This window comes from Stenella coeruleoalba, assembly GCF_951394435.1.
Source record: "Stenella coeruleoalba genome assembly, chromosome: 10".
NCBI lineage: Eukaryota > Metazoa > Chordata > Mammalia > Artiodactyla > Delphinidae > Stenella > Stenella coeruleoalba.
The window spans coordinates 70,629,023-70,653,043 of NC_137156.1; the positions used below are offsets into that span (position 1 = coordinate 70,629,023).

General features: G+C 38.0%; 1 protein-coding gene across 1 annotated transcript in view; it reads left to right on the forward strand.

Annotated features, from left to right (window-relative positions):
* CACNA2D3 (calcium voltage-gated channel auxiliary subunit alpha2delta 3) overlaps positions 1–24,021 on the forward strand; it is a 787,629-nt gene that overhangs the window by 220,113 nt on the left and 543,495 nt on the right. The window contains exon 4 of the mRNA XM_079935575.1: positions 3,955–4,014. Within this exon, the coding sequence (XP_079791701.1) occupies positions 3,955–4,014 (60 nt within the window). The remainder of the gene's footprint in view (positions 1–3,954; positions 4,015–24,021) is intronic.

Genomic DNA, 24,021 nt, shown 5'->3' on the forward strand with positions numbered 1-24,021 from the left:
TGCGGCATGTGGGACCTTCCTGGACCCGGGCACGAACCCATGTCCCCTGCATCGGCAGGCGGACTCTCAACCACTGTGCCACCAGGGAAGCCCTAAGATGTGATTTTAAATGAAATGTTTTAATATCCCCACTATTACCCACAGCTATAAAATACTATCTATGGTCCATGGCTTCTAGCATTTCTTATATATAAAGATAGCTTTTGTTTGTATTTATTCCACTAAAAAGGAAGAGTTATTTAGAAATCTTAAAAGTCAATGTAATGTGTATCAATTGATGCATTACAACTTTTTAGCTTGTAGGTGCTTTGTTCCAAGGCCAGGATGTATATTCCGCTATATTGTTATCATTTTTACTGAGTGAGGAAATGTTTGGTCATTAAGGGGGAAGGAATATCTGTGGACAAAACTGCTGCTTTCCCTGACCCCAAAGCTCAGTTTTGAATATTAGTCTTCAAAGCCGTTTTTACTTCCAGTGTTCAGTCTTAATTAAAAGCCACATACACAGTTCTGTAATCCAATCTGCAGATCCAAAAGGGGAATTCATACAAGAGAAAATTAACTTACTATTATTAAAAGAACACTGCCTCTCTAATGGATATAATAGAGTAACAGTTCTCCTCAGGCTCAGTGGCAGTTCCTTATATAATAACTAAAATATTAGCACATTTAAATTGATTTTTCATGCCTGCAAATAATGATCAAGCTTATTTTAAAAACATACTTAATTTGACTTAGATGATAAGGATATTTGCTCAGAAAGAGACATTCTGGGCTGTTATTTTCTACTGGCAAGCATCAGAGCTGGAAGTTGAGTGGTTTTGATTTTGTTAATGATGATTGAATTTATTTTTATTTTATTAACAATAGGAACTCTGTCCCCAGGACTACTCTGTTTTAGGTAAATTTATGGCACATGATTTCCTTATTAAATAACATTTCTTTTAATTCATTTATCTTTATAAGAGTGTTTCAAGAAGATCGACTATGCTTTGTTCTTTCCAAAAGGTACCTAGTTCTTGATGTTCTGTTTGTCATAATTGTGCATAGCAGCTGAGCCTGTTCTTGGTGTGTGTGTAGGGGAACCCTTGAATTCTCCCATAAAATGTAGGCCTGTCTCCTGCTGGCATCAAGAGAGCAGATTGGGATAACCCCATGGCAAGAAGGGTATGTCCTTTCAAAGAGTCCTGTTCCAAAGTACTTCTGTGCTTCACATGAGGCAGTATTATATGTGGCTGCCAGTTGACTATCTTTTTATGAATCATATCTCCTAAACCTCTGTAGTGAGCATGATGGGAAAATATCTTTATGGAAACAAATATGTAAGATAAATTAAGTTAAAAAAAGGCACGTAGCAAGTTTAACTAGAAAATGAACGTAAAAACTGGCCTGCAGGATTAAAATTCTCATGGGCTCACAGCTCCACACAAAGAACAGTGTTCTGGCTAATGTCATTGGTTTGTACAATATTACAGAATTGTTTCCAATGTGTTATCTTCTTGTGCCCCATGGCTTGTATTGCAATATTTGTAGTTGAAATACATTTCATGTTATATTACACATAAATTTGTTATTGGCATGTATGTGTGATATACATATACATACATATAAATGTAAATAAAATGTTATATATGAAATGAATTTCATGCTATGTTCTTTCATGATACCTTCAACTTGCTTATTATTTCTGTCTTGTTCTCTTATTTGTTGGTCCTATACAGCTTTCTTTTTCTTTTTTTTGCATTTCCAATTTTTCACTTTTTTCAATATTATCTGTCTTGACAATTGAGAAGTTTTATTTTGTTCTTATCTTTCAGTCATTTGTCCATTTCATCGACATTTCTTCTCTGGGTTCTCAGAGTGCTTAGACACCATGAGAAAACAACTTCTATGAGTTTAAGTAATTACAGTCAGAATGAATGGGTTTTTGTGATATGTAAGTGTTCAGAGATGCATAATATTGGTTGCACACACTCTGTAAAGCTCAATATGTAAATGTAATTTAGAATGTATATGCATGATACATGCATATACATTCTAAATCTGTTACAATGATTAAGAAAATAAGCTCTCACATAGATTTCTTAAATCACTGTCAGTCATTTATTTTTCAGGGTCCACATTGATACATATGCAAATTATGTCAAGTAATCACAGGACACTAACAAGCTTCATTGACTAGGATGGTTCCAGGAAGACCACACCCATTGAAAGTTTGGGGCCAGTGTGTCCAGTCTACACAGATAGTGTCTCTCCTTTTGCTTTTTCTCTGTTTCCTGTCCTTTGTTTTATGCCTCCCTTCTATAAAGTATTTTATGTCTTATAGTGGAAATACATATATATATATATACAGATTTTAAAGAGATAAATGAGATTTAGGAAACCTTGGAAGGTTGGTGGTGCTCATAAATCAAGGGGGTCTGGGGTGAGTGCTATTTGTAGTCAGTGGCTCTCAAACTTCAGCAGCTTCTGAATCACCCAGAGAGCTTGTTAAAACAGGTTGCTTGGCTCAGCCCCAGAGCTTCTGATTCTGTAGGACTGGGATGGGGCTTGAAAATGTGAGTTTCTAACAGGTTCTCAGGTGAAACTGATGCTGTTGGTGGGGGACTGCACTTTGAGAACCACTGATCTTGGATCGCCTTTTCATGTGTTTGGGATGAGGAAACTGAGAATCAGAGAGGGGAAGGGCCTGCCCAAATTTTGCAATGGTAGGGAGTTGCATCTTCACTAGAATTAGAACTGGATCTTCTGGCTCTGGCCCTGTAATGTTCTCCTGGAGTCTGTTCTTTGATTGACCAGAGAAGGCAAAGCTGCTTCCTGACTATCTGAAGAGAATGTGGGAAACCAGATCGGCCACCTCTCCCAGATTCCAGTCTAGGGGCAATGCTGGTGGAGAGAGAGGGCTTTAGTGCTCGTACTGCTGCCTAACTTACCCAAATAAATTTCATTCTCTTTATTTCCATGTCCAGTTTAATATTATAATTATTCATGGAACATTTGTTGATTTGTGATCATTTAGAAATTAATACTAATGTCATCATTTTTGAAACAGGGTCTGTTAAACTCAGTTCTATAATATGTCAAGAAAAAGCAAGCTAAAGACAGCATAGGCTACAAGAATAACTGTGGAAAAAATAGAAATGGTTGAATTCTTTACTTGAATCTAAGGTTTTGCTTTTAGTTCAATAAAATTTCAGTAAAATATTATTTCACTAAACAAGTTTTCTGCAATATCCTGTAGCATACATTTTCATGGTGGGAAATAACTTATTGTTGGGAAGTTCAAATTAAAGAATAAATGATTTGATAATTGCCTCATTGATGTTAAATGGAATTTTATGAAATTATTTTCATAATAATATGAATTAGTTGAATTTACTTAGCTAAGAAGAATAACAAGAGTTGTGTACTTACAGGTGTTGCATATTGATTTCATTTTAGTGATTTTCTTATTGGGATGCAGATTGTCAAAGTGGCATTGACGTACCATTAAATTCAAATAGCTGTCATTTGATAATTATGTACCAGAGCTGGATGCAGAAAGAATTGACCTTAAATTGAGGGAATTAAATACTACTTGTAAACCATTGGGGAAGAAAGCCCACTTAGAGTTAGACTCGATTCAATTCAATAAATCTTGACTAAGGGCCTTCTATGCTTAAGGAATGCACTTTTCTAGGTAGGTTTTGGAGTCCATATCTGGCCTCAAGGGCCAGTGTCTTTGAATTTTTACGAAAGTGGATGCAGAACATGATTGGATGATGAAAGCAAAAACTAGATTTTGACATTGATGTTATTTTCAGTTTCATGGAAGCAAAGGCAGCAGGTCACAGTTCACATGCCATGATATGATCTGTCATTTTTGGGCAATGGAGAAACTTTGGTCTTTTCATGTTGTTGAAATGGGGTCGAGGCTACAGTTCTGATCCTTTGTGTTGCTTTCTATCTTGCCAGCGTCTGGTGGAGGCTGCAGAGGAAGCACACCTGAAACATGAATTTGATGCAGACTTGCAGGTAATTGATTATAGTTTGAGTTCAATTGTTTTGTGTGTTTGCTGCCAAAGGAGCAACACTAGGTATACTGGGAACACCAGGGTTCAGAGGTTTGGAGAGAAAGCTCTTGAGAGAATGGTACAGGGTTGAAATAAATGTGCCTGTTTTTTGACAAGACAGGACAGTGATCCTCAACCATTTTCCACTATGCAAGTTACAACAGGTGATAACACACACTTACATGCATGTAATCAGGTTTCCTCTCTAATTCTGGGGGAGTTAATCAGTCAACTGACAATAATCACCAGAGCTTTTAATGGTAAATTGATAAGATAGATGGCAGAATATATCCAAATCCCTCTTCCATGGCTACATTTTAAGTGACTGAAAGCAATGTTGTTATGTATGGATCTAACCTTGAATTGACTGTTAATTATATTTAAAAATTAAATCATTCACAGACCTGGGATTTGAACATCTGCTTAATAAACTTTTGTTGTGGATCTCATATCTAATCATGGCACACCTGTGTCTGGTTGAGAAGGACTTTGATGCTGTCATGTATATATAAAACATAGTTAGAGGCAAGAAGTGAATTGAATAATACTTGGAGGTTCCTTTGGGTCCCTCCAGAAGGAAATTTCATCTGTATTGTTATTTTGGGTTTGTGACTTTTCCTCACTGCTAGCAAAACGGGTGAATCTTAATTCCTTAAGTCTGTGCCTTGCTAGAACAGATCTCTTTTAGTGCCATGTGGTCACAATTAGGAAGTAGTGTTTACTTTGCTGTGTTTTCATTTGTATGGAAAAGATAAATCTTCAAGCACAGAAAAAGATGGTGATACCAAAGATAGCCTTTGGCTGTGTCTCTGTCTCATGGTTGTACCTCTTGTAAAAGAATGAACACTCAAATGGGGTAATGGAGGAAAGTTTAATAAAGAAAATATTTACAGATGTATGGTAAGAGAAACCAACAAGCAATGGTGTTGTACCCCCGGGCAAGCCACACTCCTGGCCTGAAGGAGCAAGGGGAGGGGGTGGTTTCTAGAACCCAGGGAGAGTAGCTATATGGAAAGGGTAATTGATAGAGAGATGGTGAGCTAATAAGTGTAGAATCTGGGGAAAAAGATACACTGATAACTGTGTCTAGCCTTCTGATCTCTTGCTGGTACCCACCATTGGCTGAACCCAACTGTTGGTGTAGTTGATTTGGTTCAGACTTTCTGAGGCTTTGGGTGGAAAAGGGTGAAAAATGGGTCCGGAGGGGAAACAGAAAATATCAAGCCCACCATTGGGGGTCATTTTCAGTCATAACACCCAACGTGTGAAGCAAATAGAACCAAGAATGTAGCCAAGCATGAGAGGCTCCAGGGGTAGGCGGAGAAGCCCTGGGGACTGTTGGTAACACCTGGAGAGGAGTGGGGAAGCCAGCCCCGCTCTTAGAGCAGAGCTATAGAGAAAGAGCAGAGGAGTCAGCTGAAAATAGCAAGAAGCACCTTGCCTTCCTATAGCCACACCAGGGTCCATTTGTTGGTCACATTTGTCTTAAGTGTACCTCCCCTTCAGAGGGTTTGGACTTCTTAGAGTGGGCCAGAAGGGATTTGATGAAAGCACCAGGAAGCACCTTTTAGGTCTGAAGATTGTAAGGATCTCTTGAATGCATTGCCAAGGGAAACTATGTCTCCTTGGGAGTTCCAGAAGGCTTTTCAGGAATATTCTGGTTGTAAATGACAGAAATTCAACTCAAATCAACTTAAACTTGATAAGAATCTGTGAGTCCAATCTGATAATAAATAAATAGATAAATAGATAAATAGATAAATAAAAGAGAAGGAAACACTCTTACAGTAGAATGCCAACTACTAAATGTAGAAGAAATGATGGAGTTATAAAATTATGGTAATAATTGATTCAGGCAAGAATCTTCAGTAGATGCTAAAACTAGCAGGTGAAAGTTTGATGAAGAACAGGACATTGACAGTCTCAAAGTATCTGCCCACAAATTGCTTATTAATTACAAAGGGAATTATAGCAGCTTTATTATGGATAAACCATCTTAAACAGGTAATCAAAGGTAATATCATCAATAATGACACAAAGTGCCTTCAGATGTGATGACCAGGAAAAATACACCAAAGATTTCCAAAGGACTCTTTTGGAAAATCTGGTGTTTATGGCTCATATAGTCAATTTTATTTTGAGATCAGTTGTCTACAAAAAGTAACTGGGTGAGGGAGGGAATGATTAATTGACTTGCAGGATTATTTATCCTTCAGGAGAGAAAAAGTGTTCTGTGGTTTAGCTTAACTAACTTTAGATCGCTTTTTTTTTTTGGTCCATCTGAATCAATTGTTATTTTCTAAGAGTGCTCTGACTTCCTTCCTATGATTGATCCTTTACAGTAAAATTCTGGTGCAGCACACTGATTCCCTTGTCAAATGTGGTGGTGGAAACACGAATGCAGCATGAGTATCCCTCTCAAAAAAGAGACGGAGAGAATGGGTCTCTGGAGTCTTACAGTTTTTGTTTTCTTGGGAACAAAGAAGATGGGCCCAGTTTTTCCTCCCCCATTGTCATCTGTTCTATATAAGTACAAGACGAATATCAGAGGCTACAGCTGTGGTCTGAGCACAGAGTAGATGTTGAAATAATCTGTCAATATTACAGAGTGTCATTCACTCTCTGGACCATGACAGAATGTTCTCTGGGTCAGAGTAAACCATGTGCACTTTTGTGGAAACCTGGAAAAGAGATGATTTGGAGAAAATGGATATGCATCAAATAATGTATGTCTGCTTAGATGAAGGTTTTGAAGCTGTGAAACATTGGTGCTGTTATGCGCAAGTCTGTCAACAGCTTGGGTGTCAGCCCGGTTGCTCTTCCTGGGGTAGCAGGTCTGTGTACAGGCTCTGAGTTTATTGCTATGACGGTCCATTAGAACTGATCAATTGTTAATCTGGGTTCCACTGACCTCTCTACAACACCTGCCAGTGGATTGTTTTTATCAAAAAAATTTCAGAGTACCATCTGCTTACCATGAAGTAATGTTGAGGAGGTTTCCGTGCTATTAGCTTGGGAAGAGCAGAGGGAGCTAGGAGACTGTTTTCCTACAGAAAAAAAAAAATGTTTCTGTGACATTTCCTAAACTGTACAGCTTCAAGTTACATAGTCTTAGCCCCCACTCCACCATCCCATTTTCAAAATAAACAGGAAATGCTGGATCTGCCTCTTCTTTCACTTTAGATTGGAGTCTTCCTGTCTTTGCATCATCATGTGCTTTAAAAGTGAAGAATTTGTTTTTCATTGGTAGAATCATCAAAAATTACCAAAAGAAAGTCATGCCTCCTTATTGTCAGGATTTTATTTATCATTTAAATTTCCTCTTACAGTTTCTCCAGAGGTTTAGCCTTTTCTTTATGAGCTTATAGCCTTGACATTGGTAGTCCCTTCTGTAGGTCCTAAAATATGGCACTAGGTTGTTAGTTCTTAACAAAAACTATGTTGGGGCAAGAGGCAAAATATAGCCTTTGAAGGGTAGGTAGCATATGTGAACAACCCACAGTGCAGTGTCCTGCACACAAACCAGAGCTGCGTGGGTTCATTGGCTGGAAAACTTTCTTGTGGACACTGGTGTTGGTTTAGCCCTTGGGCTTGTCCCCCTGTATGGTGTCCTGTGGGTTCCAGACTGGCCTCTTGGTTTTGTTCTTTGTTCCCTGATATTTCCATTAGGGCACTTTTCAGTTAGAATTGATGCAAACACAGGCCTTGTTAAAATGGCATCTTCCCTTTTTTTAACTGCATGCTTTGAATTAACATAGGTTTTTAATGTAGAGCACATATGAGATTGATAATTATAAGAAAAGAGTTTAAAAACTGTCTTAATTATCACATATGATCATTTTAGCATTTCATTCTCGTTATGTTGATGGGGCAAGGGTGGGGTGGTGGGGGCAGCCCCTAGCCCTGATTATCCTAGCTATTGATGAATTTCCAGAAAACTAGGTCTGTGCATGTAGTATAATTCAGAGAGAAGCCTTCTCCTCTTACTTATTGTTTCTTTTGGGGTTTTTCTACCGGCAGTGAAGAAGAAAAAAGTCCTTTTGACAGTTTACTAAAGACCTGCTTATCTTTGAACTGCAAACATATTTTCTTTGAAAGCTGTCTTAAATAAGTGCCAATTGCACAGAGCTGGTGCACACTGGGAAAAAAACGAGAATTGTGGTTTTGCATTGTGTATCCTACGGAAACCTTTTTGATTACAAAGTTTTCTATAATAATTTTTCTTTGTTGCTTTGTAAGTAGTAGGTGGAAAAGGCCTGATGACATTCAGAGGGATAACAAAGTGTGAGTGGAAGGGAACTGGGGGGATGCAGTGTCCTGAACATCCCCTCCTGGTCACTGCCGAGCTGCTGTCACCTATCTTGCACACACAGTGTCCTGATTTCAGAGTTGGGGTGAGGGGTTTGGATTGGAAGTGATGTAGAGACCACTGATGGGAAATCTTGGGGTGGGACAGCTTGTGATAGTTGCTAGAGCATCTTCCTCCACCTCGTTGCCACAGCCTGTTGCATTGGGAGGCTGTGTTGAAGGAGAACCCAGGGAGGAGATAGCCACTGGGAGAAGGAAGCCTTTCTCAGAAGGCTTAGGAAGGGTATCTAGCAAACAGTGGAGTAGAGCTGTCCTTTTCCTGACAGCGTCTCCTTGCTGGCTAGTGAGGCTTTGCCCTGGGGAAAAACTGTATGTTGTGAAGGAGAGCAAAGGTCAGGTTTAGTAGAAGTACTTGCTGGGTGGAGGAGATGACTGCCCTCACAGCGTTTCTCATGTATTTCTGTTAAGCCCCAATCCATCCTTGCTCCCTTGGACTGAGTGAGGTGTTGAACTCCTTGCTGAGGGAGGAGGTGGAACACGGAAGACCCAGACCCCAGAACTGGAAATAGATTTTTTTTATAGAGATAGCTCATTGACTTTTGTGCACTAAACAAGAAAGGTAGGGTTCACATCTATAGGAGAAAGAAATGAAAAGAGAAGGAAATTTTCACACTTTTTGTATTAAAATAAGCCCCTCTTTTCTGATGTAATTTATCAGGGGATGCTTTTTTTTCTTTTCTCCTCCTTTTTCTTTTTATCAGCTTGGCCAGGGTTCACAGTCTTCTGCATTTTAAGATCTTACATTAGATGTTTCTTAGTTAGGACTTGCCATATGTCATTTATTCACAAGACTGATATGTAAATAGTTTCTGAGGAATCTTTAAGTGTGAGCATTTAAAAGTCAAAGTAATTTCTTCGTTGTTACACGCACACACACTGTCATTTTCGTGCATTTGGCTAGAACGTTATAACTTTTACAGAGAGAGCTTTGGTCTAGAGGTCTGAAAATGGAGGTTCTGGTAGTTCTGGTCCCAACTGGACCATTTACTTGCTCAAGGAACTGATTGCTCATCCATAAAAAGACACATTGTAATATCTAGATGATTTCTAAGATCTCATTCATCTCTCATGTGCCAAGATTCATTCAACAAATAGTTATCAGTGATGTCCTGTGGGTCAGGCACTGGGTTTTGGATATGGCCAAGAGCTAGACAGATGCTGTCTTTGTTCTCATGGAGCTCACGCTGTAATGCAAGTGACAGATTTTAAAGACATGATGACAGAAATAATTTTAAAATTTTGATCATGATGAGTGACATGAAACATAAGCAGGGACTTCCCTTGTGGTCCAGTGTTAAAGGATCTGCCTTCCAGTGCAGGGGACACAGGTTCGATCCCTGATTGGGGAACTAAGATCCGACATGCTGTGGGGCAACTAAGCCCGTACGCCACAACTATTAAGCTAGTGCACCTCAACTAGAGAGCCTGCGTGCTGCAAACTACAGAGCTCACGTGCTCTGGAGCCTGCGCACCACAACTAAAGAAGAGAAAGCCCACGTGCCACAACTAGAGAGAATTCCACACGCCGCAACTAAGACCCAATGCAGCCATAAAAAGGAAGGGAGAGAGGGAGGGAGGGAGGAAGGAAGAAAAGAAACATAAGCACAGGGCATAATTACAGCGCAGGACAGGAGACCTTGCCTGGTCTGGGAGTTCAAGGGACCTTGGTGCAAATCCCTGAAGAATGAGTCTTGACTGAGTGGTGAGCAGATTTACCTCCTCCAGGGCTAGAAGAAATCTCCCCGCAAAGTTATAAGTTCTAGCCAGGGGAACAAAAACAATAGTGTGTGCATTTCCGGTGCCTCTGTGTGTGTGTGTAACAACAGAGAACCCATAATACCTGTATTTTCCATAAATGCAAAATTAAAATTATTTTGTCTACTTTCCATATAATAGTCTTTCTCACCTAGTGATACTTTATTGTTGCCTCTTTAATGATACTTATCATTTCATATCCTTTTAGTTTTATTCATGTGTGTCCATTTGTGGCTTAATTTAAATTTATTCAGAACTCAGCACCTGATAGGCCCTGTTGTAGGTTGTGGGACTTCCATAAACTGAGATGTGACCCTCATCCTCCAGGAAAGTTCTAATCTCCCTTTTTAAGATATGTTTCGTTCGTTGTTACTTTAAGGATTACAATAGGCATCTTTAACTTAAGTGCACAGTGTATCTTGAGTTAATTTACTGTGCGAAGTACCACTCCATCTGAAACAAGAATAGTGTATTCTACCTACCACTTTCCTTCGTGTAGTCATATATTTTACTATTATATGTGTTATAAACACTGTAAGATGTTAGTTTGTTTTAGTTTTGCTTTAAACAGCTGTCTTCTAAAAAATTAAATAAGAAATAAGGTAGTATGTATTGATATTTACCTACACATTTACTGTTTCTGGCACCCTTCATTTCATTGAGTTTCCTTCTGTTATCATATCTCTTCAGCCTGAAGAACGTCTTTTAGCTTTTTTTTTTCCTTTTTGCATTGAAGGTCTGGTAGCAACAACTTCCCTCAGCTTTTGGTTAGCTAAAAATATCTGTATTTTGCCCTCATTTTTGAAGGATAATTTTGCTGGATACAGAATTTTTACTTGAAAGTTTATATTTCTCTTTTACCACTTTGAAGATATCATCCCATTCTCTTCTGATCTTTAATGTTTCTGATGAAATGTCCTCCATCATTTTTATCTTTGTTCCTCTGGATACACTGAGTCATTTTTCTCTCGTACTTTCAAGATATGTTTCTCCTTATCTTTGATTTTCAGTATACTATACAGTGTGATAGGTTAAGGGTGTTACTAGATGTGATTTTCTTTATATTAATTCTCCTTGGAGCTTGCTGAGATTCTTGTATATTCTCACCATATTTGGAAAAATTTTAACAATTATTTCTTCAAAATTTTACCTGCCCCATTCTTGTTACATTTTCTTCTGGAACTTAAGTCACGTCTGTGTTTGATTGCTTAATATCATCCCACAGATCAGTGTGGTTCTTTGTTTAGTTTGTTTCCAGTCTATTTTCTATTAATTGGTCTCCAAGTTTACTAGCCCTTTTTTTTCTGTGGTCTCCAATCTACTGTTAAACTCATCCAGGGAATATTTTATTTCATGTATTGTACTCTTAGTTCTAGAATTTTCAATAAATCTTATTTTTAGTTGAAGTGTAGTTGATTTACAATGTTGTATTAGTTTCCAGTGTACAGCGAAGTAATTCAGATATATATATATATTCTTTTTCATATTCTTTTCCATTATAGGTTATTACAAGACAATGAATATAGTTCCCGGTGCTATACAGTAGGACGTTGTTGTTTATCAAATCTTTTAAAATTGATTTTATTTCCTGCTGAAATTTCCCATCTATGCACCAATTATGTTCATGATTTCTTTTAAGTCCTCAGACATATCTACAATAGATGTTTTAAATTCCTTCTCTGCTAATTCCAGCATCTAGGTCATTTCTGTTTCTATTGAGTGCTGTTTTCTTTTGAAGCCACAGTTTTTTTTGCTTCTTCACATGTCTAGTAATTTTTGTTGTAGGTTAGGCATTGTGTTATGTCTTCAAATTATTTTTATAAATTTCCTCATTGTAACTTAGTATAGTTCCATTCATGTAGCAGATGTCCTAAAAATACCAAATTTATTGAATCCAATTAAGTTGGATTTAGGAAACAGTTATTAAAGAGATGAAGAGAGTGATCAACTATACATAATAGGGAAGACTCCAGTGGTTTAATCTTCTGCACTCTAACAATGTAAGTAGTGAGTACAACATAGACTTCTTTGTTCCAAAAATACCACAAGGCCATCTTCTAGTTGAAAGAAAGAGAAAAATGCATTTCTGTTATAGAATCTTGGACCGCAAACATTGTTTCTCAAAAGTTTATAATTTCTATAGCTTAATTATATTGCTACCATCCCCTGTTCTAAATCCAGATAAAAATATTAATATTAACAAATTTAAAGACAGAAAGTGCAACTTTATAGCAATGGTAATTGATTTGGTTTTGTTTGAACAGTCACCTTACTTAATAGTTCAGAGGGGAAAAATGACATTATTTGCTCCTCCCAAAGTTATCATTTATTTGTCTGTGGAACGTTTTCACATTAGTGACTCTCTTTTTTCTTTGCTACTTATGTGTTTAGAAACCTAGGTCTTTTATCTTTAATTTTATCAATAATGAATAATCTAATAAAACCCCTATGTGTTTCCCCTTTGTCTTAGTCTTTCTTGTTATAACATTCTTTTTTCTATCATGACCATGTATACCTTAATTTGTAGGTAACAGTGTTTAGAGAAGTCTGAAATGTTGCTTTAGAAGGCCCTTTCTTTTCCTATCAAGTCATTGGTTCTTTTGTGATTCCTTTTTATCTTGGGTTTTCTCAATTGGGCTTTCTGAAAACTGGAAATGTTTATTTAAAATAAATATTTGTTTAAAACATATTTGTTTTAAATATATGTTAAACATAGTAAAACACCACCAATTCAGACTTTATTAAACATTTCAATTAAATAAATACTTTTAAAGCACGGTTTTATTGTTTCCGCATACACAGTGTGATTGTGATGTTTCAGATATCAGCCAGTTTGGAAAGGGGACATTTTGGGATATTGAGGCCCTCTGGGCATATCTATAGTTATAATTAGATAAACACTTAGTGGTGCTGTTAACCATAATATCAGAGTCCCATAGTACATTGCCAGAAACCTTAGTGTCTTTCATTAAGATGGCTGACTGCAGAGGTCATTGGCAGATCCCAGAAATTACCTTGGGGTCTTTCTCCAGCAAATTCTTTGGCAGCCCTTAGGAATGCCGGAATGCCCCTAGGTTGCTGATTTCATCAAGGGTCTTGTGGTCTAGGAATTTGCCAACTGCTATTGAATTTTTAAAGTAAAGCTTGAATCTGGTGGCAATGTAGAAAGTAGACACCTCAACAGAAATTTTGTAATCTCATTTAAGCCTGTTTGTTAATAAAGCACCTGATATGTACACAGATGAATTAATTCTCATGTTTTCTACTTTCAGTTTAGTTTGTGGGGTAGGTCTTTATAATATAAATAACTCCAAGTATGTGCATTTGGTATAGTAATCCTAATTCTTCAAATTAAAAAAATTTCATGACTGACATTTTTAGGATAGCTCTCTTTGCTGGTTAATTAATACTAATAGAATATAGGAACAATGATAAGAGTAATAGGTGCCATTATTTAAAATGTATTAGGTATAGGCAGTGGCTTAAATCCTTCCCAGGCATTATCTCATTTAATTCTTCTCTCCACGGTCATGTGAGAGAGATACTGTTATTATCTCCATTTTACATAAGGAGAAACTAAGATTGAGAGGCCACATGTTGGGCCCAAGGTTATACCACAGTGGATGGACCAGCCAAAACTCACACCTGAGACTGTCTGGCTCCAAAGACCAATCAGTTATGTTGCCTCATGGAATCACAAATTTTAACACTGACCTTAAATTGCACTGGACAAAATCTTATAAAGAAATAAGTTTAAGACGAAAGTTATAGTGGGTTATTTAATAGGTCTATCAAAAAGAAAAAGGTCTATCAAATACATTAAAAAGTTTTCTAGAATGGTAAATCCTGACCCATGAACCTGTGTAATAAAAAAATCTCTTAATAAGATATAATGATTTAGTAAAAATGATTAAGCATCACTTTACTGGTATTATTAGTAACGGACAGAAGGGAGACATCTCTAATTTGGTAATTGGATCTATTATCTACATAGTAACCACTGTGACTTTTTAAAAATACAAGTTACTTATTACTTATACTATTTGCTTATACTAAGAACAAAGTCTGGATGTCCCACATACCTTACAGAGCGCCACACAACTTTCTCAAGATTGCAGGTGGATTAGCAGCTACTTCCCTTTCCTTCGTGTCTGCTATGTTCCTGCCTTACTCCTTCTGTTCTTTGAGCTCCCCTATACGATTTGTTTGTTTATTTTCTGTCTCCTCCAGCAAAACATGAGCTCCATGAGAGCAGGCACCTGACATCTAGTCATATGTCCACAAATATTTGTTAGAATTAATTGAAATTCATAATGGTGATACAGTCACTAAAATCCGCAGCTGACTGGTAATCACCAGCATCGTTGGTAATTCATGAAGTTGTCATCTGTTTATTTCAGCTAGAAAAAGCTAATTCTTTCTTAAAATAAATACTTATGGCGTGACCAGAAGTGATTCAATTATTGCTGTAACATTCAAAGACATTTTCATATATTAATGGCAGCTTTTATTGAAGCAGTTGGCTTTTGTTGTTACTTATAATAAATTCATGAAATGGCTAATTTTCTTAATCTAAATGAGATTTTTCTGCCATTTAATATGTTACAAATATATGAGTATACTAATTATGAAGATAACTAATTATATTTAATGAATATTATGTGAAATGAGTATCAAGTTATTTTATTAAAGTTATGTTCTTATAGAGAAAACATCTTTAAAATTGGAAAGGAGAAAAATTAGAAGGGAAACATGCTCTTACAACTCAGGTTTCCTCTGTTGAGCAGGTCCCCACCCACCTTCCTAGCTCCCATAATCAGCGCTACAGACACCATATGTCTGTGGCAGGAGTAGCCTCTTACATCACAAGTAGGAATTCAGAAGAGACATAATCAGCCTTTAAGAATGAGTATTTGACAGCAATAACAGGCGTGACTTGAGGTTATATGTGAAATCTTTGTCATCTAACATTATAATCTCCTTAGAATACCTTTAAAAGCCATAAAAGTCAGCCCCTTATAGAAAATCCTTGATCTGACATTTCACTTGTCCATAGCAAAATACAACAACAACAAAATAAACAAACAGGCTTCAAAACAAAGCAGCTTTTCTCATGCTGGTAGTCATTAATAGAGGGGGGAAAAAGTAATTTTTTTCTCTTGGAGTATTGCATTAGTAGCTAGGGGCCTTGAAGTTTTGCTAATCAGCTATGTGACCTTGGTTAGATCACATTTCCTTTCAGACTTCATGTTACCTCTGGTAAATGAGGGCATGAGACTGGTTTGATTTTCCTGCCTGGTCTAGAACTGCCTAAGTCTGTGAGGTTGTGATTTTTTACAGGGAAAGGATAGAAATTATTTTTCCATAGAGTGAGGGTATTCTTTGAGGAAATCCAGCAACATCTACAGACATAGCATTGTCCTAAGGGAAACATCTCTGAGAAGAAAATCTCTCTATTCTTTCCTCCCCACAAATAGATATAAACTTCCTACTTTAAAGCTGGAACAGAGAAATTTCAAGGAAAGATTGCTTGATTGGATCATTCACAGACCGCCCCCGCCTCCGTAAATTATTTTATCATTTTAGATTTAAGGGGGTTCTTTTGAGTAATATAAAGGACACTTTTTTTTTTTTTTTTTTTTGGTGTGTGATTTTAAGAACTTAACTCTGGAATGTAAATGCCTTGACGCCAAACCGTAGTTTCTGTATGGTTAAAGAAATTCAGAACCAAATTAAACCTTTGCTTTTGCCTTATTTAGCAGTGATTATGTCGTGCATGTGAATGTATTCATAATTGATCCTTCTTCCTAAAAGTTTTCAGGTGGCTGAGACCATGTAAACACCATGAAAAAATTTTTTTTCTAGGTTTTAAAGACTTTTGTCCTCTCATTCTACATGAGATTGACTGAAATGTAGAAGTTGTTCTGATTAAAAGGAGCAAGATTGGAGAGCTGGAGGGGGAATTACAGCTTATTAGTAATATTTTCTGAAACCCAGGTCAGGAGAACAGTGGGCCACAAACAGCTTTTGTCTGGTCAAAAAGCCTTTTTGATTACAAGGAGATACAAAAGGATTCATTATGTCTGCTTATATTTGCTGATTAATATTCTGGGTGAGGTAGATGTTAGCTATCTTCTGAAGAGAGAAAGACACAGATTTGAATCCTGGCTTGTTTATTCTTGCTGGTGGTGAGACCCACGGCAAATTTCCTAGCCTGTTGGAGTCTCAGTTTCTTCTGTATATTTAGGATGGTGATACTCTCCCTGTAATGCTGTCAGGTTTCCACGGGCTTATTGATTTACATGAAGTATTGAGCACACTGTCTGGTACAGAACATGATCCCAGTTCAGGGTAACCATTATCATTACTGTGATCATTATTTTGACCAATACTCTTGAAATACAAAGAAGTTGATTACATTCATAATTGCTTATTTAGTCTCTGCCTCCTTTGAGGGCTTTGAGTTCTGTGGGGCAGGGACCACATCTGTTTCTCAGTTTGTGATCAGAGCTTAGGCACACAGCTGGCACTCAATAAATATCTGAAGAAGGGGTGAATGACTGATGGGAAAAAATGGAGGATCATCTCAAGAGTGAGATCCCCACTAGGAAGAAGGTTAAAAGCATCATTTGCTCAAGAGAAAAAAATGCGATGCAGCTAGCAGAATTGGGAGCAGCAGGAGGGCTGTGCATGCTCAGAGCCTGAGCCATTTCTAGCCTTTTTGGGACTTTGGTGGGAGACAGGATTGGGTGTTATGTGTCCATGGAGGGGTTGAACTCAGACTCTCTTTGGCCACACCTGTGCCTTCCTGGGTGTGTGTGGCAGATGGTGAGAGGCCCCTAAGTAGACAGAGAGAGCAAAAGACCTGGAACAATTTCCCTTCATAATCATCAGCCAGTTTTGGAGCACTGGGTTAGCTAATTGTTCACTTTTGCTTTCATTGTTGTTTTAAAAAGGGTCTTTATCTGTCCGAAGAGAAACACAAACAAGAGACTGGTGTTAGGACATATTTTATATTCCTCTTCCAATTGCATTAATGGTTTTAAAGGAAATCTCTCTTGTAATTGCCTTAAGCATTCTGTCTTTATTATTAAATACCAGCCATTTATTATGTTCTACACTTCTTTTTGGCTCTGTGTGCCATTTTTTCTGGGACCTTCTGAATTTAAAATGATTGAACTGTAGGGCACATGGTTCTGGGAGCATGCCCTCTCATTTAAATTTCCAGGAGCACCACCATGCTCTTAGAATGTCTTAGCAGAGACAGATGTCTGGAGTCTAGGCCTTTATTCATTTCACTTTCAAAGACAGCATAACTATCAGATTAAAAATCAGCAAAATTCTCTTTGCTTTGGAGCCAGCTGTATTCCACTTTTTAGGTCTCATATGCCCCAACTCTGGGTTCTGATCTTGAATCTTGGTCACATCTCAGCTGGGTCCACGTCCAGTCTCAGGTTATTTGAGAGGAGTTGCAAGACCTTGACTCAGAATCACAAGGTACGCCTTAAACTTTAGACTGTCATGTGAAATAGCATTTGGGGGGCTATGACTATCATATTTAATCTTCATACCAATCTGGTGAGAGTAGGTACTATGATAACCTCACTTCCTGAATGATAAAACTGGCATTCAGAGAAGTTAAAAAGTTACCCAAAGTCACATGGTACAGCGTGGTGAACCCTTGGATCAGAAACTAACTGGTTTTGATTCCATGAACAGTGCTTAGATATTACGCTTTTCAGAAAGCATTTGTTTATGAATATTTATTTTCTAGGTCTTTCTTTGATCTGGTGTGGATGGGTGATTGGAAATTGTAAGGAATTTGGAAAGCAGACTACCAAAAGTACAGGTTGAATTCAGTTGAGTCAGTAGCTGTTGTTTTTATTTTCTTGCCTCATTGGACTACAGAATTGTTTCCTTCAGTATTTGATGCTATTGTTGTATATTTTCTGAAGTCACTGTTTATAAGCCATATGATACTCTTTCCAGGGTGGGGGCTGTGCTCCCAGATGAAGAAAGAAGCACCTCTGGCAAGATGATTCTGCAGTGAGCTTGGTGGTAGTGTGGGAACATCTGTCATCTGCAGTATTTCTATACCAAAGGCCCTGAGTATTCATTCATTCATTTGTTCATTTGTTCATTACTTTCTTGGATCTACCTGCAAAGGAAAAGATTCTAGAATATTTTCCCTGGGACTTGGGACAGTAGCCAGGGTGCCAGCAACAACTGGAGGTGCCTGATACAGTGAGTCAGACATAATGTGCTCTCTTTATTTGCTTCCTCTGCCTTTTTTCTATTCTCTTTAAGTTTAATAGACAAAAGATAGGGAAAAGGCAGAGCAGGTGACACCCACTGTTGAGCAAGGAGGGCCTTAGGGGTCGGTCCCTTGGGAGTGTCTGCAGATGGGATTTAAGTTATTGATGTATATTCTTCCAATGTGGCAGAAACCAACTCTGGGTTTGAAAAGTTGACCTTGGACTGCACAGGGGGAGAGCTGTTTTTGGCAGATTTGCTTTTCTGAGAGAGGCAGCCATTTCCTGCTGCATGGTTATCATGTCAAGGGTTGGGAACCAGGGCATGTTGGCGATAAGGATTTAATGAATACATATGAGAAGAGGAGATTCAAGCCACTGAGCAGCATATTGCCCTAGGCCACTTCCCATTTCAGGATGGTGAGATATTTAGGGGAGTAAATTTCAGGTGATCATGGAAGAAGAAATGTTCGAGGGGCATTGGGATGAGATATGTCCTAACTGGTGTTTCCCACAGCAGGGGTGTGGTCCACCTCGCTGGGGGCCTTATAATCACCTCTCAGGTTTGTCCATTGTCTTTATAATTCACATATAGCTTTAAAAAATACAATTAGGCCTGCCATTGTGTTCATTATCCCACATGGCAGAAAGGACGTGTTTTTAATTTATTCTTTGCTTCTAATTGTAGTGTCGGCATGTCAGGGTTCACTGGTTAGAGAGAGAACGCGCCTGCTTTTGTAAAGCAGTTAATTGGACCTGGTAACGATTATTGTCAGTAATCCCTGGGGGTGGTGCTTGTCCCAGGGCATCGTCCTTCATGGCGATTTCCAGCATCTAGCGTGCTGGGACACTGAGGATTTTCCAGAAGGAAACAGCAGATTGGAGTTCTTGTACTGCAGACCCAAATTGCAGTCTTGTTGGTGACCTTTTCTGAGTGTGTACTGCTTTCTGGTGCTAGGGACTTCTGAAGAGAATGTTTTCAATTTTGAGGTGTTTAAGAAAATATTTGCAATACAGGCAACAGACAAAGGACTAGTATCTAGGCTAGAGACAGATCTCATCCATAGCAGTCACCAAAATAGCACAATAAAAACTCCTCCATATCAATCTACTGCAAAGAAGCAGTAGAAAAATGGGCAGCGGATATGAGCAGTCAGTTGACAGGAGTATAATTAATTATATGGACGAAGAAAAGATATTCAATTTCACTAGTCATCAAGGAAAAGTAAATTAAAGCAGTGAAATACAATTTTTACTGATCAGGTGGCAAAATAATAATAATGATGATGAAGATGATGATATCAAATGTTGGTAAGGCCTGGGGAGATGGGACTCCGCTGGTCCAGCCACACTTCAGGTCAGCTTTGCAGAAGCTTGTAAAACTGAAAATGCACAGACCCTGGGAACCATCAACTCCATATCTTGCATCTGCTTACAGAAACACTGGCACCTGTGCACCAGAATACAGCATTGACTATACGTGCGTGGGTTTAGCTCTGTGCCTTCTATCCTGTTCCACTGATCTATATTTCTCTTTTTGTGCCAGTACCATACTGTCTTGATGACTGTAGCTTTGTAGTATAGTCTGAAGTCAGGGAGTCTGATTCCTCCAGCTCTGTTTTTTACCCTCAAGACTGCTTTGGCTATTCGGGGTCTTTTGTGTCTCCATACAAATTTTAAGACTTTTTGTTCTAGTTTTGTAAAAAATACCATTGGTAATTTGATAGGGATTTCATTGAATCTGTAGATTGCTTTGGGTAGTATAGTCATTTTCACAATATTGATTCTTCCAATCCAAGAACATGTTATATCTCTCCATCTGTTTGCATCATCGTTAATTTCTTTCATCAGTGTCTTATAGTTTTCTGCATACAGGTCTTTTGTCTCCCTAGGTAGGTTTATACCTAGGTATTGAATTATTTTTGTGGCAATGGTAAATGGGAGTGTTTCCGTAATTTCTCTTTCAGATTTTTCATCATTAGTGTATAGGAATGCAAGAGATTTCTGTGCATTAATTTTGTATCCTGCAACTTTACCAAACTCATTGATTAGCTCTAGTAGTTTTCTGGTGGCATCTTTAGAATTCTCTATGTGTAGTATCATGTCATCTGCAACAGTGACAGTTTTACTTCTTCTTTTCCAATTTGTATTCCTTTTATTTCTTTTTCTTCTTTGATTGCCGTGGCTAGGACTTCCAAACTATGTTGAATAATAGCGGTGAGAGTGGACATCCTTGTGTTGTTCCTGATCTTAGAGCAAATGCTTTCAGTTTTTCACCATTGAGAATGATGTTTGCTGTGGGTTTGTTGTATATGGCCTTTATTATGTTGAGGTAGGTTCCCTCTATGCCCACTTTCTGGGGAGTTTTTAAGCATAAATGGGTGTTGAACTTTGTCAAAAGCTTTTTCTGCATCTATTGAGATGATCATATGGTTTTTCTTCTTCAATTTGTTAATATGGTGTATCACATTGATTGATTTGCATACAATGAAGAATCCTTGCATCCCTGGAATAAATCCCACTTGATCATGGTGTATGATCCTATTAATATGTTGTTGGATTCTGTTTGCTAGTATTTTTTTTGTTTGTTTTTTATTTTTTTTTTTTTTGCGGTACGTGGGCCTCTCACTGTTGTGGCCTCTCCCGTTGCAGAGCACAGGCTCCGGACACGCGGGCTCAGCGGCCATAACTCACGGGCCCAGCCGCTCCATGGCATGTGGGATCCTCCCAGACTGGGACACGAAGCCGTGTCCCCTGCATCGGCAGGCGGACTCTCAACCATTGCGCCACCAGGGAAGCCCCTTTTTGCTAGTATTTTGTTGAGGATTTTTGCATCTATATTCATCAGTGATATTGGTCTGTAATTTTCTTTTTTGTAGTATCTTTGTCTGGTTTTGGTATCAGAGTGATAGTGGCCTCATAGAATGAATTTGGGAGTGTTCCTTCCTCTGCAATGTTTTGGAAGAGTTTGAGAAGGATGGGTGTTAGCTCTTCTCTAAATGTTTTGATAGAATTCACCTGTGAAGCCGTCTGGTCCTGGACTTCTGTTTGTTGGAAGATTTTAAATCGCAGTTTCAATTTCATTACTTGTGATTGGTCTGTTCATATTTTCTCTTTCTTCCTGGTTCAATCTTGGAAGGTTATACCTTTCTAAGAATTTGTCCATTTCTTCCAGGTTGTCCATTTTATTGGCATAGAGTTACTTGTAGTAGTCTCTTAGGATGCTTTGTATTTCTGCGGTGTCTGTTGTAACTTCTCCTTTTTCATTTCTAATTTTATTGATTTGAGTCCTCTCCCTCTTTTTCTTGATGAGTCTGACTAACGGTTTTTCAATTTTGTTTATCTTTTCAAAGAACCAGATTTTAGTTTTATTGATCTGTGCTATTGTTTTCTTTGTTTTTATTTCATTTATTTCTGCTCTGATCTTTAGGATTTCTTTCCTTCTGCTAACTTTGGGTTTTGTTTGTGCTTCTTTCTCTAATTCCTTTAGGTGTAAGGTTAGATTGTTTATTTGAGATTTTTCTTGTTTCTTGAGGTAGGCTTGTGTTGCTATAAACTTCCCTCTTAGAACTGCTTTTGCTGCATCCCATAGGTTTTGGATCATCGTGTTTTTGTTGTCATTTGTGTCTACGTAGTTTTTGGTTTCCTCTTTGGTTTCTTCAGTGATTGGTTATTTAGTAATGTATTGTTTAGCCTCCATGTGTTTGTGTTTTTTACGTTTTTTTCCCTGTAATTGATTTCTAATCTCATAGCGTTGTGGTCTGAAAGGATGCTTGATATAATTTCAGTTTTCTTAAATTTACTGAGGCTTGATTTGTGACCCAAGAGGTGATCTATCCTGGAGAACATTCTGTGTGCACTTGAGAGGAAAGTGTAATCTACTGTTTTTGGATGGAATGTCCTATAAATATCAATTAAATCTATCTGGTCTATTGTGTCATTTAAAGCTTGTGTTTCCTTATTAATTTTCATTTTCGATGGTCTGTCCATTGGTGTAAGTGAGGTGTTAAAGTCCCCCACTATTGTGTTACTGTCGATTTCCTCTTTTAGAGCTGTTAGCAGTTGCCTTATGTATTGAGGTGCTCCTATGTTGGGAGCATATATATTTATAATTGTTACATCTTCTTCTTGGATTGATCCCTTAATCATTATGTAGTGTCCTTCCTTGTCTCTTGTAACATTTTTTATTTTAAAGTCTATTTTATCTGATATGAGTATTGCTACTCCAGCTTTCTTTAGATTTCCATTTGCATGGAATATCTTTTTCCATCCCCTCACTTTCAGTCTGTATGTGTCCCTAGTTCTGAAGTGGGTCTCTTGTAGACAGCGTATATATGGGTCTTGTTTTTGTATCCATTCAGGAAGCCTGTGTCTTTTGGTTGGAGCATTTAATCCATTCATGTTTAAGGTAATTATCAATATGTATGTTCCTGTTACCATTTTCTTTTCTTTTTATTTCTTTTTAACATTTTTATTAGAGTATAATTGCTTTACAATGGTGTGTTAGTTTCTGCTTTATAACAAAGTAAATCAGTTATATATATACATATATCCCCATATCTCTTCCCTCTTGCATCTCCCTGCCTCCCACCCTCCCTATCCCACCCTTCTAGCTGGTCACAAAGCACCGAGCTGATCTCCCTGTGGTATGCAACTGCTTCCCACTAGCTATCTATTTTACATTTAGTAGTGTGTATATGTCCATATATACACTACCACCCTCTCACTTTGTCCCAGCTTACCCTTACCCCTCCCCGTGTCCTCAAGTCCATTCTCTAGTAGGTCTGCGTCTTTATTCCTATCTTGCCCTTAGGTCCTTCATGACCATTTTTATTTTTTTTTAGATTCCATATGTATGTGTTAGCATATGGTATTTGTATTTTTCTTTCTGACTTACTTCACTCCGTATGTCAGACTTTAGGTCCATCCACCTCACTACAAATAACTCAATTTCGTTTCCTTTTATGGCTGAGTAATATTCCATTATATATATGTGCCACATCTTCTTTATCCGTTCATCTGTCGATGGACACTTAGGTTGCTTCCATGTCCTGGCAATTGTAAATAGAGCTGCAATGAACATTGCCCTATTACCATTTTCTTAATTGTTATGGATTTGTTTTTGTAGGTCCTTTTCTTCTCTTGTGTTTCCCACTTAGAGAAGTTCCTTTAGCATTTGTTGTAGAGCTGGTTTGGGGGTGCTGAATTCTCTTCGCTCTTGCTTGTCTGTATAGCTTTGGATTTCTCCCTCGAATCTGAATGAGATCCTTGCTGGGTGGAGTAAGCTGGGTTGTACGTTCTTCCCTTTCATCACTTTAAATGTGTCATGCCACTCCCTTCTGGCTTGTAGAGTTTCTGCTGAGAAATCAGCTGTTAACCTTATGGGAGTTCCCTTGTATGTTATTTGTCGTTTTTCCCTTGTTGCTTTCAATAAGTTTTCTTTGTCTTTAATTTTTACCAGTGTGATTACTATGTGTCTTGACTTGTTTCTCCTTGGGTTTATCCTGCCTGGGACTCTCTGCACTTCCTGGACTTGGGTGGCTCTTTCCTTTCCCATGTTAGGGAAGTTTTCGACTATAATCTCTTCAAATATT